This window comes from Empidonax traillii, unplaced genomic scaffold (assembly GCF_003031625.1).
Source record: "Empidonax traillii isolate 1590-97213 ecotype Southwest subspecies unplaced genomic scaffold, ASM303162v1 scaffold163:size1593379, whole genome shotgun sequence".
NCBI classification, from domain to species: Eukaryota; Metazoa; Chordata; class Aves; order Passeriformes; family Tyrannidae; genus Empidonax; species Empidonax traillii.
Genome location: NW_020955356.1, coordinates 615,195 through 628,749, shown reverse-complemented (window position 1 = coordinate 628,749; position 13,555 = coordinate 615,195). Strand labels below are relative to the sequence as shown.

The following is a 13,555-nucleotide window of genomic DNA, read 5'->3' as shown; positions in this document are numbered from 1 at the left end:
CTGACAGCATTGTGTGCTGCTGCTTTTCTCATCACAATGAGTATATTGTTTCCCCTTGTTGTCTAGGCCTCTGCTCATTGGTGCCTCCTTATCTGTCATCACGTAGTTATTTAACTGGTTTTCATCTCCCTGAGTAGGAAAACAGATGCACAGCCCTTTCCCAGCCGCTGTAGCACCACTGAATGGCTCTCTTGAACATGACACCTACATGGTAAAGCTATAGTTATTAGCTAGCTCGGTAAGCTGCACAACTTTTTACCAGAGCTCTTCCTTAGAGCCAGCCTGATCCAGCGTACAATGGATTGCAGCTCTGGAGACTGCAAGAGAGTCGCAGCTTTAATAGGTGTCTGTTGGGATTTGATTGCAGAGAACTGTCAAGAGTGGCTTACAGCCCTGAAAATGAAGTGCATCACAACTGCTGTGTCGGAGCCTCTCTGCATGCAGCAAACCACAACTCATTTCACAGCCGCAGCACAGGCTGCAGACCTGCCCCAGCCCTCAGCACACACGGCTAATGGGCAAACCTGCTGCTGAAATGCAGTTTGGGCTCTACTGGAGGAGGTAGATAAACAAATCAGAAAGGAGCCTTCCCGTTACAGACACAGCTGATGCATTTTCATGGGGTGAAGGAGTTGAACAGACACTTGTGCTCTGCTTCGTTGGCTGACATGAGTATGTGGGTGCCCTCTGAGAGCATGGATTATGCCAGATGAAGGGCCAGGGGAGCAGAGATGAGTGCATCTCAGACTGAAGGGGAAGGCAAGGACTTACAGGGTGTGCTGCTGGGTGTGTGATCTTACCCTGGAATGGCAGTGGGAGAGCTAGTCAGAGCAGCTGGCCACGTCTGACAGCTCAGGACTCCTAAGCATAACTTTTGCAGGAAGAATTAATATTCCTTGTGAGGCTTTTCCGAGAAGGACTGACGTGGTGAGTGAGGATGGGACTGGGACGAAGGGGCGAGTCTGTATCAAGAACCCATGTCTGGCCAGCACAAGCCGGATGTCAGGAGGTTGTGCTGGGAGAGCTGTGGCTGGGGGTTATTGTGGTTTCCTGCAGGTGTGCGCACATGATTTTAGCTGGCCACAGCAAGGGTGAGATGTGTTACTGTGAGGAGAGGAAACAGACCAGCAGAGAAACAGCCATCTTCTCTCCATGCGTTCGAAAGACAGGAAAAAGGTAGTAGTTAAAATACCATCAGAGCTCATCCATTCTCTTTCTTGCAGCTAGGTTTTTTTCCCCGTGATGTTTTTTCTTGCAAAGCTAGGGCTGAACTGGCAACTGGTGGCAGTACCACAAACCTGCTGGGCTGAAGGGGAGCTGGCTCATGCCACTGCAGAGTTCTTTCCAGCTGAAGAAGGTTTTGGGGAGTGGCAGGGTTGGGGTGGAAAGAAAGAAACAAGCTTCCACCTCCAAGTCTTTCACGAAGAAAAAGTATTCTAAAAAGCAAGAAGGCGGAAAGGTGACTGCTTCCAGAGGCTGCTCAGTGAGGCCAGAGGAGATGAGCTCACATGCAGAAGCGTGGTGGGAAAGGCTGATAAAATATTGACTTAAAGAAGGATCCAGCAAAATCTACCCAGTCACAGGTTGGGGAGGGGCACTCCTCAACCCCATCTGGTTGTGCCCCACTTCCCTTATGCCTCCAGGCTCCCATGCTTGGTACAGAAAGAGTGAATGGGTGTAATTGTTGGGTTTTTTTTTTTTTCCCTTCAGCTTCACCAGAGTGAAAGCGAAACTGCTGCCAGCCCCAGTAGCCAGGCCAGGGCTTCTCCTGCACCCCCAACCCCTTCAGTGAAAGTCACCTCATGAAAACAAGGGTCCTCGTAAAGGTAAATGTCTTCCAGAGGAGAGTGGTGCAGGGTGAGAAGGGTCCATTGCCAATATTCATCCCACATAGAGAGTCTCTGATGCATATGGATTGTGATGGGGGGAGGTGAACTCTGAGATCCACACACACAGCTTCCGGCGGGCTAGTGAGGGGCCCTGCTGTACCTCCTGGTTCATGGTCACTCTGTGGCTCTCCAGTGGGATCAGCATCACCCTGGTGCTTAGAGGACCCCACTGTGGCAGTTGGGACAAAGAGAGGATTCCTATGACTAAGGAGGGAACATTGCTGGCTACCAGGTGGCCAAAAATCCATGTGGTTGTGGTATCACTTAGACTACACAAAGTGAGCATGGGAGACAAGGGATGCATCTGTTTGATGTCCACCCTGCTGCACCAGGCCCAGCACATCATCTAGCTGCATATGGCCAGGGACAAATGGAAGTGCCTAGGGGAAACAGGAGTCCCATGTCCCCAGGCACCGAAATTTTGCCCTTCAGCCTGTCCCATGGCTCCCAACATTCAACTGTCAGAGGCAGCTCACCTTCTCTACCTTGTGGACAGACTTTTGTACTCTGCTATCAATAGATCCATTCACCGTTTATCCTCTCCAGAGCCTTCAAGAGTTCATGTCATTCCAGGGATGGTGTCATTTGAGAAAGATGTGATAACTGTTCTGAACTGCAACAATGCAAAAATTCTTTTTTCAAATGTATGTTTCTCCAGCCACTGGCAGAGCTGAGATGGCACCTACAGCATCACCTCCTACCTCAGCATCAGCTCAGCCCCAGCACAGACACCAGCCACCTACAGCTGCCTTGTTGCACACTTGGCCCTGGCAGAGCCCATCTCTGTGAGTGCCCGTCTTAAGGCACCAGGTAGGTGTCAGGGGAAAAGGGGCAAGTTCTTCATCCTGCCCAGACCTCCTCACACTTCATCCACCCACCACAGGGATCAAAACCTCTGAGCCACACCACATCTGCCTGGTTCCCCATGCTTTCTTTCTGGTGTCCTCTCATACCCGTTCCCTCTGTCCTCCTCTTCCCCTTTCCCTTTCACTTCTTCAGCTTGTATTTCACTCCCTGAAGTTTTGAGGGAGCAAATACCTCATTTCCTTCAGGGGAAAAGAGGTGTTATGACTGAAAGTGGAGCAACAGAATAGAAGGCTTGACCCCACTGGAGAGGCACAAGAAAACAGCCATGCCCAAGGAGTTAGACACTCAGCTGGACTCGGTATTCAGCTCAAGACTGATGCTACCAGAGAACTATAGCCAAAAGTGCCTCCCCCATTGGAACTGTTGGGTTTCTCACTCTCCTTGCTGATTGGAGATTGCTCCTGTGCCTCCTCCTGACACAGCAGGGAAGAGCAAGCCATACTTGCAGTTTAACGAGTTATGACATGTCAGTCCAGCCAGTATAACTGGCTCTGGGTCTGTGTGGCTTTGGCTCACTTGTGTCATGTCACATCTGTGTACCTGACAGGAGCGTGCACACAGTCACTTGCTACGGAAGTTTAACTGTGATAACTCCTTGGCTCTTCAGCCGCTCCAGCCAACCCAACATCACTGGCTCTCCTCTTCCTCTGCAGAGCAAAGGAGATTGCAAGGACAGGCGGGGGTTTTAATTGCTACCATCACCTTCATCATTGTCCTCTTCATCGTGCTCAGGAAAACAGCAGGTGAGAGTTTAAAATCCTGAGCCACATCCCTCGTGCGTGAGATGCAGAAAGGAGCATCTTCCTCTCCTCTGCACCTCCACTTAGGAGAGACAGGGGGCAGGATATCCCAGGATCCTGCAGGGAGAGGGAGGGAGTGTAGGAGCTGGAGACTCATTTCTGGTGAAGGGCAACACAAGGTGATGTTCTGCGTCTTCCTGCATCTTACTTTGTTGGGTTTTTTCCTTTCTCCTTTTCAGCTAAACCAAAATCTTAGCAAATTCTAAGGGCTTCAGAACAGAAGAAACTCTCCTGCAGTCCCTTGTCCCTTGATATATCCTGCTCAGGAAAGCCAGCCCTATCCAAATACTAATAGAGTCCTTGGTTGGTATGGGAAGGGTAGGGATGCCCCTGGTGGAGGATCTGAGTGATCATCCAGGGGTGGACTCACAGGGAAATACAACTTCATCCAGGGAGGGACGTGGACAGTCTCAACTTGGACATTTTTAGAAATGCCTCCTCTCTGGTTTCAGAGAAAATTAAATTGAATATAGGTGAGTGTTTGTATGACTGCATATATGCGTGTGCATATACAGGTACATGTATGTATGTATACGTGTTGTAAGTAGATATACAACATGTATGCAGGTGTGTATCTGTAGCTGTATATAAGTACACCTGGTTAATGCCTACAAGGCAGGTGTTTAAGCAAGATATTTATGTATATAAGCGTTTTATGTGTGAAGTTGGGCATATAAGTAGGCAAAATTGGTATTTCAAAATGGTAAATCCTGAAATGGGGGAAGTTATGGGCAAATCAAGCAATCAGAGAAATATGACTCTCCAGGAGAAAGCTATAATAAACATTTTAATAGATATTTCACTGCAAGAAGTTTACAAAATGGAGATCTGTGGTTCTGTAGTTGTGAAAAAAGACAGGCATGATTAAATGTGCCTTTGCTGCCTAACAGGGAATTTGAAGGTTAACACTTCAAAATCCCCTGTATAAAATCAACAGGGGGGAAAAAAAGCAGAAGGAAGGGGTGGATGGAAAGGAGGTATATGGCACACAATAAAAGCGAGAATTTATGAAGCATACAAGGTGATAAGGAGTGTTCAAAATAATCTGGAAAAACTGGATTGCTGCAAGTCCTAACGGCACTTGAAAGCAGTTTTTTTCAAAAGACGTTGAAAACTAAGAAATGCTAGTAACAGCCTAGATTCTTACTGGGTGGATATGGGTCAAACTTTGATAGTGAAGATTTTTGGTGGAGGCTTTTTGATGCACAGAATGTAGCTCTTTGTATAGAGAAAGAAACGGATTTGTGTATTTACACTGCATAAGGATAGAAAACAACTTCCTCATCTGTTTGCAAACTAAGGAAAGTTTTAACAGCATCTATTATGCATAAGTATTTTCAGATCAGTAGCCAGGAAAATTTGCATCTCAGAGTCATAATTTGGCTGAGGAGGCATTTGGCCCAATGGATTTAGGTATTTAAAAATCCTGGCATACTAGAGAAATCCCAAGATTATCAATTTCTCCCATACTAGAGAAATTTCCAGTCTTGGAAGAGTATGTGGTGCCACTGCTCAGAGAGAAAGTGATGTGACACCTGAGTGTTAGACGGTTCTGTAGTAATAATCAAAGGTAAGAGAGCATGAAATTATTACAAGTCACCTAACAGATGCTTAAACAATTAAAATAATATGAATAATTTAGGATTAAAAAAAAAAAAAAAAAGGCACTGTGGGAAACCAACCTGACTTCATTCTGTGACAAAATAATATATTTGGTTGATGAAAGCATTGGTGCAAATTAAACAAACCAAGACATTTGTAAATTCTGAAGAAGAAATGAATAATGTATGAATAGACCATAATTTGCATTATATGGATTAATTACTAGCTAACAGACAAAAATACATGGTCCAAAAAAAGCATCAATCACTGCTGACAGTGTGTGCCTCTCTGCAACAACTGTGCTGTTTAGTATTTCCAGCAGGAGATACAACTCTAAAAAATATTGTTGATAAAATTTGCAAGTGGCAAGGTCAGTAGCTAAAGAAGAGGGAGTCCTTCAGATGAGCACAAGTCGACTGGTCAGCTGAAAGTACTCAAACAAGCAAAGATGCTCAGTAGTGTTAGTGAAGTCAGCTCAGGTCCTGGACCACCATGCTGCCTCAGTGCAGTTGATCCATGAATCCATCTGAGTTTTCTGACCTGTGGGAACACCTAAGAGAGACTACAGGCAGAGTGTAACTGCTGGTGGAAGCAGTTGCTTGTACCTTTTCCTCTTCATTTTTGATGCATTGCCAATAAATTTTTAGTTCCAATGGCTGTCTTCTGTCTGTGCACCTCCCACACCACCCTGTGGAGTCAAACCTACTACATGGCTCCAGGGCCAGTGAAGAGGTGGGCTGAGCCCACAGAGAGGGAGAAACTAGCCAGGATTCAGGAAGAGGAGTTCCAAGGGACCCTTGGTGTCAACACCAGTCCCCTTGCTCCCAGAGGCTGCTATTCTGGGTCAGGACTTCTGGAAGGTTTTTGGACTGCCTGCTGGATTTGGACACCCCCAGATAACAGATGGGTTATGTGACAGCTGGCTCCCATGCAGCCAGCAAGAAAGGACAAGCTGACAAAAGCAGGAACCTCATTGGCAACCACTAGAGGAGTCACAGTCACCTGTGACTGACAATGCGGAATTGGAAGCCCAGCAAAGCCTGGAGCTGCAACACCCACTGACTGATCAGACGCACATGGGGCTTTTTATTATGTTGAAAGTCTGGAGATGGTCCAGAGCAAAACAACAGGACAAAAACGCCTTACAGGGGGCACTCTGAGGCAGTACTCTGGTCTCACTAAACAGTATCTCTCAATCGCACCACAGAAATACAGAGTACTGGTGGCAATGTCACCTGCAGAGAAAGGCATAGTGACAGTCAACAGCTGCAAGTTATGTTAGGCACATTCAGAGCAGAGTAAGACATAATATACTCAACAGTGAGGCTGACTCTCCTAGCCATCAGTCAGTAAAAGGGGTCGACTACCTTTCAAGGTCTTCAAATAAAGGTCACAATAGTTTTTTCAAGCTGTCCTTTATTAATACTTTTTTTTAAAAAAGTTAATGGCATCAGTTAAAAGAGACACTGGGTCAAATTCCAAGGCCTGTGTTACACATGAAATGAGAGCTGGTGGTTTGTCTGCCTTTTTGGCCCATAAACCAAAATGGAAGGAAGGAAAAACAATGGACAGATGGAACAAATGTATTAGGAGTGGCCGTATTCCTAATAAGCATGGCACTTGATTTTACTTGACTCCTTGTTCTCTGATGCTTCCCACTGGAGCTCACAACTGGTGTGTCCTTGAAGGTCTCAAACTGAATTTAAACCACAAAAACAAGTAAAGCAGCTACCCTAAAGCAGAAAAAGTAATACTTACCGATAAACAAGGTGACCTGGTGTTTAACAACAATGCTCCTCCCTACATTTTAAATATAAAACACTTATTAGAGAAAATGCCGCCAAGACCAAAAGTGCATCAAATATAAACTTGATTGCGTTAGAAAGACAGGGATAAGTAATATTAGATGTTCTGCTTCCCTGAGAGACAGCCATTCTGCCTCCCAAGGTCAAATGTGCCGTGGCCAAGTGCCACATGGCATCATTGCCTGGCCACGTGAATTGAGAAGCAGGAGCCTGGTCACCATCTGATTAGCTGCTGGGCAGACCAACCCATTATAAGGCATAATGTGACAAAACAAATAAATATTAAATGTAGGCGTTTTAAACTAGCTCCTTAGGAGAACTGTTTGATGGACAAGAAATTTTATACACGTTTTGTCAACCTGCAAAACATAAGATTAAGCTCTTTGCACTTCAGCCAACAAAGATTACTCAGAGGCGTGGATGCATTGTACTGTGGATTTGGATAAAGCCAAAACTTCTGAGCTGGTATTGAAAGAGCAGATATTTTGCAAAGAATAAAGCCAAGCTCAAGATTACCTTTTACCCATAGGTTCCCCTTGTTTGGTTATGCCTCTGCTCATTCAGTTTAAGCTAGCAAAACAGATCCAGAAGTCTAACTACATGAGTTTGGAAGCATTTTATGAATACAGTTGCAGTTCAGCTGCTATGTGGCTCCAAGAGAATATGCATTAACTAGCTGTTAAATAAACTGTGCTTGCTTCAGCCTCACACTATATCATAATCACACATTCTGCATCCCTTCCAGAGCAACCACGGACACTGCTTCTCTAGCACAGGCACTGCAGCACAGGCACCTTGTTCAGTTGAAGCCCTTTTCCTGGACTGTGGCAGACAGAGGACATGAGAGGCTCCTCACAACCCCTCAGGTCAGTGTGCCAGCCCTCCCAGCCATGCACCCGCTACCTACCTGCCACTTGAATTCAGTGTAAGTGGCTCCATTGCAAGGCAGCACAGGAAAGACAAGGATTGCTTTTAAACCGTAGAGATGTCACTCTTAAAGCATGTGAGAATGATTCCATGCAGGCTGGTAGGCTGGATGCAGCTCTGAGCAAACTGGTCTAGAGAAAGTTGTCCCTACCCATGGCAGGGGGTTGGAGCAAGATGATCTCTAAGGTTCCTTCCAATTCAAACCATTCTGTGATTCTATGACATCTCTGAAAATGTCAGAAGCACTGAGGGCTGTGCTCACCCTCACATATAATTGCCAAGTTCATCACAGATCAGACTGGGAATAGCCCTTTTTTGGGGTCTGAAGTGTTACAGTGATACAACTCTCTGCAGTGGGGAAAGCTGTCCTTTAGAAAGCTGGTTCCCACCTTGGTGTCCTGTGTTCAGGCTGAGACACTTCAGATTTTACCTGTGACACTCAGCCTCTTGCAGACTCATAGTGAAGTGCCTAAAACACAGGAATCATTCAAAGCCAAAGCCCCTCTCCCACCATCCACCAGGCAATGACAGACAGACATTCAAGCCTAGATGCAAATTTCCACACGGACCATAGACACAATACTAACCTCTCCCATGTCTCCCCTATCTTGGTCAAGGAATCACTGCAACCCATTTGGTAGGAGTGGGCTGGGACAAAGCATCAGGGCTTTCATGCTCTGCAACGGTACATTTCTTCCAGATCAGAAGCTTGAGGCAGCAATCTCCTTGCAAGATCTCGGCATCAGGGTCCTCATTTGTGTGAGCCCAGTGAGCAGCAGGTGGATCACACATACAAGCAGTAAAATGACTCCCACATGCCTGCAGATTCTTTAAAGCCCAAGGACATCAGGAAGCTTTTCCCAAAAGCTGGATACCTCTTTTCATAGAGAAGGTAATCTCATTTATACAATGGGCTGCTTCTCCTCCCTAGCACGACCTGCAGGAACACTGCCCCGAGGCATCTCTCTGTGAAGAGTATGAAATGCTGACCAAAGACACATTCTCATTAGTGCTGCATGTTTGCTTTTCTTAGTAACAGCAATCTTCTGCATTGACCACTTTCTCTGATGTGTCCTTCATCTGGACTTCAGTGACATGAGCAATGATAAGCTACAGTGAAGTGCCTGTAACCTTCCACATTCTCTGCCTCTAAAAAAAAAGCCAAACAAACCAACAACCATCCAATCAAACAAACAAACAACCCCCCCAAAAAACAACCAACCTCAAGAAAGGAGAATGAAGAAAAGGGAAATGGGAAAAGGGAAAAGAATAGGGCTTTTCCCAAAGCCTCTAGCTCTATTACAACAACCCCTAACTTGTGTCCCAGACAAAATCATGGACTCCTGCTTCCCTCCTGAGCATGATGTGCCGCACCAAGTGAGTCCAGCTCCTACACACTGCCAAAACATGCTCCTCCTCCCAGGTCAGTTGAAAATTCAGCTTCTCCCAGCACGCAGAGTGGTGGGTTCCCATGCATCTCCTTCAGTGAGTGATGATCAGATGCTAAAATATGGCAGATGCCCCCTCTGGATGAAAAATTAACTGAGAAGTCCAAAAAGCCCCTCTGGAGTGGGGAGGGCTGATTTCAGCCTGCAGGACCAGCAGCAGCTGCTGGCAGTCCCCAGTGAGAAGAGATAGAGGAGAAATGAGGACCACCCCCACCCATGTCCCCAGGTAGATGCAATGGTTGCAGCACTGGGAACTCCTTCTCCTGAATTATGAAAGGACAAAGGAGAGGGTCACAAGCAGCAACTTTATTTCTGGTGCTGATGCAAACACACCCCTCTGTCACTGCTGCTGTCCCCTTTACCACTAGCTGGGTTAAAGTGCTGGACCACAACATCCCTTAGGTCCTTCAGCAAGATCCAACCGCTCCACGGGTCCCAGCTGGCTCCAGTGCTAGCAGGCAACATTTATCCAAACATGCATCCAAATCCTCAGGAGACGGACCAGAGCACACACCTCCCTCAGGCTGACAGATAACAGTATGGATTTCACAGCCTGCTGGGGACCCTGGAGTGGTGTGCCAGGCTGCTCCAGACTCTCTTAGACTCTAGCTGTACTTACCTCTCATCTTTTAATTCATCTTATCTTCATCTGAAGCCCAAATAAGTCCCAAAAACCCTTCCACCACCTGGCCCTGGACAAACTGGCCACCTGCCGTGGCATCACATTCACCCCTTTCCCCTCCTCAGGTACCGCCACCGGCTGTAAACACTGGGTTACACACTGCTTGGAGCAGTTCAGCTGTTTTACTCCTGAGATCCTTTAAGACTCTTGGACAAATGCCATTGCTCCCAGCGAGTTGTTACTGTTCACTTTGTCAGTGTGTTAACAGCCTTCTCCACAGCCGCTTCAGTTTCAGACATGTCCATTGGCGAGCCCCACCCTGACAAAGAATGGGTTCTGCCACGCTGATCTGATCCTCACTCAGCGCTCAACACACCTCCAGAGGTGTCTGCAATGGCCTTATCTCTGCTGTGCACTCCTCACACAGCCTGATCACTGAGCCCTTCAGCACATCTGGCAGGTGCCTGATGTGTCTCACAAGAGATCTAATGTTAGCTTTGATTCCTTTCATTAGCAAAGTTTGCATCCTTCTCTAATTTTCCAATTGTAGACAGCTCCAGCTTTTTTTGATAGATGATTCTTTTGTAACTTCCCTTACGCCACTGAACAATGGTTTATGTGTACCACAAGAAAGGTGTTCACCCCGTTTTTCATGAGCATGCCCAGTTAGTAAGGACGGCAAAGAGTGACAGAGAGTGAATTCAGGTGATGAAGATGAAAACATAAAAAGGCACAGCAAAGGAAGGAAAAATTACTGCAAAGGCAGGAAAGGCAATACATCACTGTTTTAAGAGTTTGTGGATTAACTTCAGCCTCCTATGCTGCAAACTGTCTTGCTTGTGTCATCTTCTGGGAGATATATAACTTGCCAACAGGTATTTCAGTGTCACTGGGCAATGCAGGCCTTCCCACCACAGCCGGGTGCAGGTCACTGAGAAGGAGGACACAGTTTCCTTCTCCTTTTTTTCAGTTCATTTACTACTGTTCTTTCCATTCATCTCTCTCTACTTACCCTGTTTTAAAATCTATTTTTGACCATTTTCTTTTCCCCCTTTTTCAAACACTTCTGAAGTCCCAGGTTTGCTTAGGATTGATTTCTTTATGAATTGCTTTTTTTCCCTTCTTTTTCACTTTTGTACATACCTAAGTCATCCTCACAGACCTGCCCTCCCATGAAATACCATCAAGACCTTATTAAGCCCTTAGCACAAAAGATAAATTGCCTCAGCTGATAAATATGCACAGCCTCATACCGGAAGGCAAATACTTTGAGATTCTTTACTGGCAGAGAATTTGGAAGGCAAAAGGCCCTGGACTCCTTGAAGTGGACTGTTTTTCAAGCTACAGGGGAAGATTGTTACTCTAAAAAGACAACCTATTTTTTTACTTGATGAAAACTCCTTCCTGACCAGCCCCAAAATTTGCCCAGGAGTATAAGCTTTTTGATATGTGAAATTTACCTGAAGCAGCTGCAGTCTTGATATAGGATTAAAAGAAAAGGTGACAAAATGAGACACTGAATATAACGATGAAATCTCACTCTTCTCATTATCACTAGCAGTGGTCACATGGCTTGCCTAAGATTCGTGTTTTATTGGCCAACCTTTTTTCCTTAAAAGAAAGAATTAAAAGGGAAAAAAAAAAAAAAGATAATATTCCACACATTCCAGGTCCTAAAGAGGATAAATCTCAGATTACTGCATTATAAAAACCAAGACAACACCAAAGGGTACCCTGTCACCTAGTCATTAATTTGAATTTATCAAGCTACATCTTGAAAAAAAAAAATAGGTTCTTTGCCTCATGGGCCATTCCAGGACTTTCAGACCATTTCCAGACAGTTCTATGACTGCTAGCCTGAGATCTTGTGAGAGAAGACATAAAGTCTCTTTGGCAGATGAATGAATTGAATGCATCAGAACAATTAAAAGGGATATGGGAAAGGGAGGTGATCCTGCCTTCTCTTCCTTTTGAGAAGGGTGTGGTGGGAAGTGCTCCCTTAAGCCATTTGACTATGAAATATGGCCTTACTCATAAAAGAAATGGCATTTATAGATTAACTTCTTTTCTAAAGGCTTTAATTCCATTTGAATCCCCTTTAAAGGGAGTAAATTTTGTCTTATATTGCAGAGGAGGAGAAATCACCATCACCAGAGCAGAGTTAAGAAGCAGAAGCAACATGAAACCAGTGGGATGGGAGTGACTGGGGGCGGGGGGGGGGGGGGGGGGGGGGGGGGGGGGGGGGGGGGGGGGGGGGGGGGGGGGGGTGGTGCATGTGGAGTGGCAGTGTGAAAAATAAAGCTAAACATAAGCAAGTTTGTCCTATTGTCAGCTCTGACAAAGCTGCAGGCAGGCAGCAGCGAACACCTGTGTCCCTCCAGCTGTGCCGCGCTGGGCGCTGCGCTGGGCTCACAGGGCGACCAGCCCTGTGATCTCTGTTGGCTGGGGAGCAGCAGCTGCTGGAAGAAAAACTGGTCTGAGGTGGCTGCTTCTGCCTCCAGTTTCCAGGAACAGGCAGGAGAGATCATGAAAGGGGTGGGGACAGAGGCCCCGGGAGTCAGGTGGCTGTGATAATGGTTATATTGTTAGGGCTGGAATGAGGAAATTGAAGACTTCAGCTGGGGGGGAGCCGGGGAGGGTGGGGGGACCTCAAGGAGGCTCCATCTTGATTGCCCACTTATTAATTGCCCCTCAAGACAAAGCAGACAGAGAAATCACTCCTATAGCTTTGCTTGCTGCTGTTCCAGCCTGGGCTGCCTACCCAGCTTCCAGATGGTGTTAGCTTAGCTGTGCCAGTGGGCGGGAATTTTCATCTGCCATTTCCACACTTGGCCCCTCTGAAGCAGGATCAGACTGAAATCAGTATCTGAGGAGCTGTAGTCCTGGCTGAGTGATCCTACATGGGGAAAAACGAAGCAAAGGTAGAGTTTGAGGGCCTGTTCTCAGCGCTCGGTGATTCCCTTATCGAGGATGACAGGTCATGAGTAGCAAGGATGGCAGCTGACTTGGACACAAAGCAGAATGGCTAAAGGGTCTGGATCACTAGGCTTCTTCAGTACCCTGACTGATCCACCATTTTCAGGAAGCAATATCCCTTGTCCCGCAATATGGACAACAGATGGGAGTCAGCTGTATTTTTCAGATGCTAATTCAGATTTTCCAGCTGAGGAAGAGCATGAGTAGCCACTATCCAGGCTCTCCTCCAGGCTTTGTACTGCATTACAGCATGAAAGCAGCAACGGAAGAGAATCCACCTAAGTCTCCTGGGGTCCAGCCATGTTCTTCATGAGAGAGACTTCATTCTCCTAGGAAGAGAGACTGGGTTCCCTCCACACAGTTTCCAGCAGGATTTTCTCAATCCTACAATATGATATTCATGACTCTACCTGGTAGTCTTTTATGCTGAAAGATATTGCTTTGATTTTCCCCCAGGGTTCCCTTTTGCTTCACCAGAATGGCTCCCTGCAGCCACTCGGCTCCTACAAGGTAAAAATGAATAAATGTATTGAAAATCAGCCTCCTTGGGACTCGGAGGAATGGAAGTATGTACATGGACATGTTCTTGCTGCTGTGGTATCACTGGTTATTTGGGACA

General features: G+C 46.3%; 2 protein-coding genes across 2 annotated transcripts in view; one reads left to right on the top strand and one right to left on the bottom strand.

Annotated features, from left to right (window-relative positions):
• Window positions 1-1,802: 1,802 nt before the first annotated feature.
• LOC114058151 (tapasin-related protein-like) lies at window positions 1,803-3,597 on the top strand. Its single transcript, XM_027885204.1, is given in 4 exon segments — window positions 1,803-1,923; window positions 1,926-2,226; window positions 2,410-2,699; window positions 3,410-3,597. Coding segments are annotated over 4 exon segments (822 nt in total). The 3' UTR covers window positions 3,520-3,597.
• A 2,700-nt stretch (window positions 3,598-6,297) lies between these two features.
• Window positions 6,298-13,555, bottom strand: part of VAMP1 (vesicle associated membrane protein 1) — a 30,253-nt gene continuing 22,995 nt past the window's right edge. The window contains exon 6 of the mRNA XM_027885254.1: window positions 6,298-6,393. The gene's annotated coding sequence lies outside the window, so the exon portion shown is untranslated. The remainder of the gene's footprint in view (window positions 6,394-13,555) is intronic.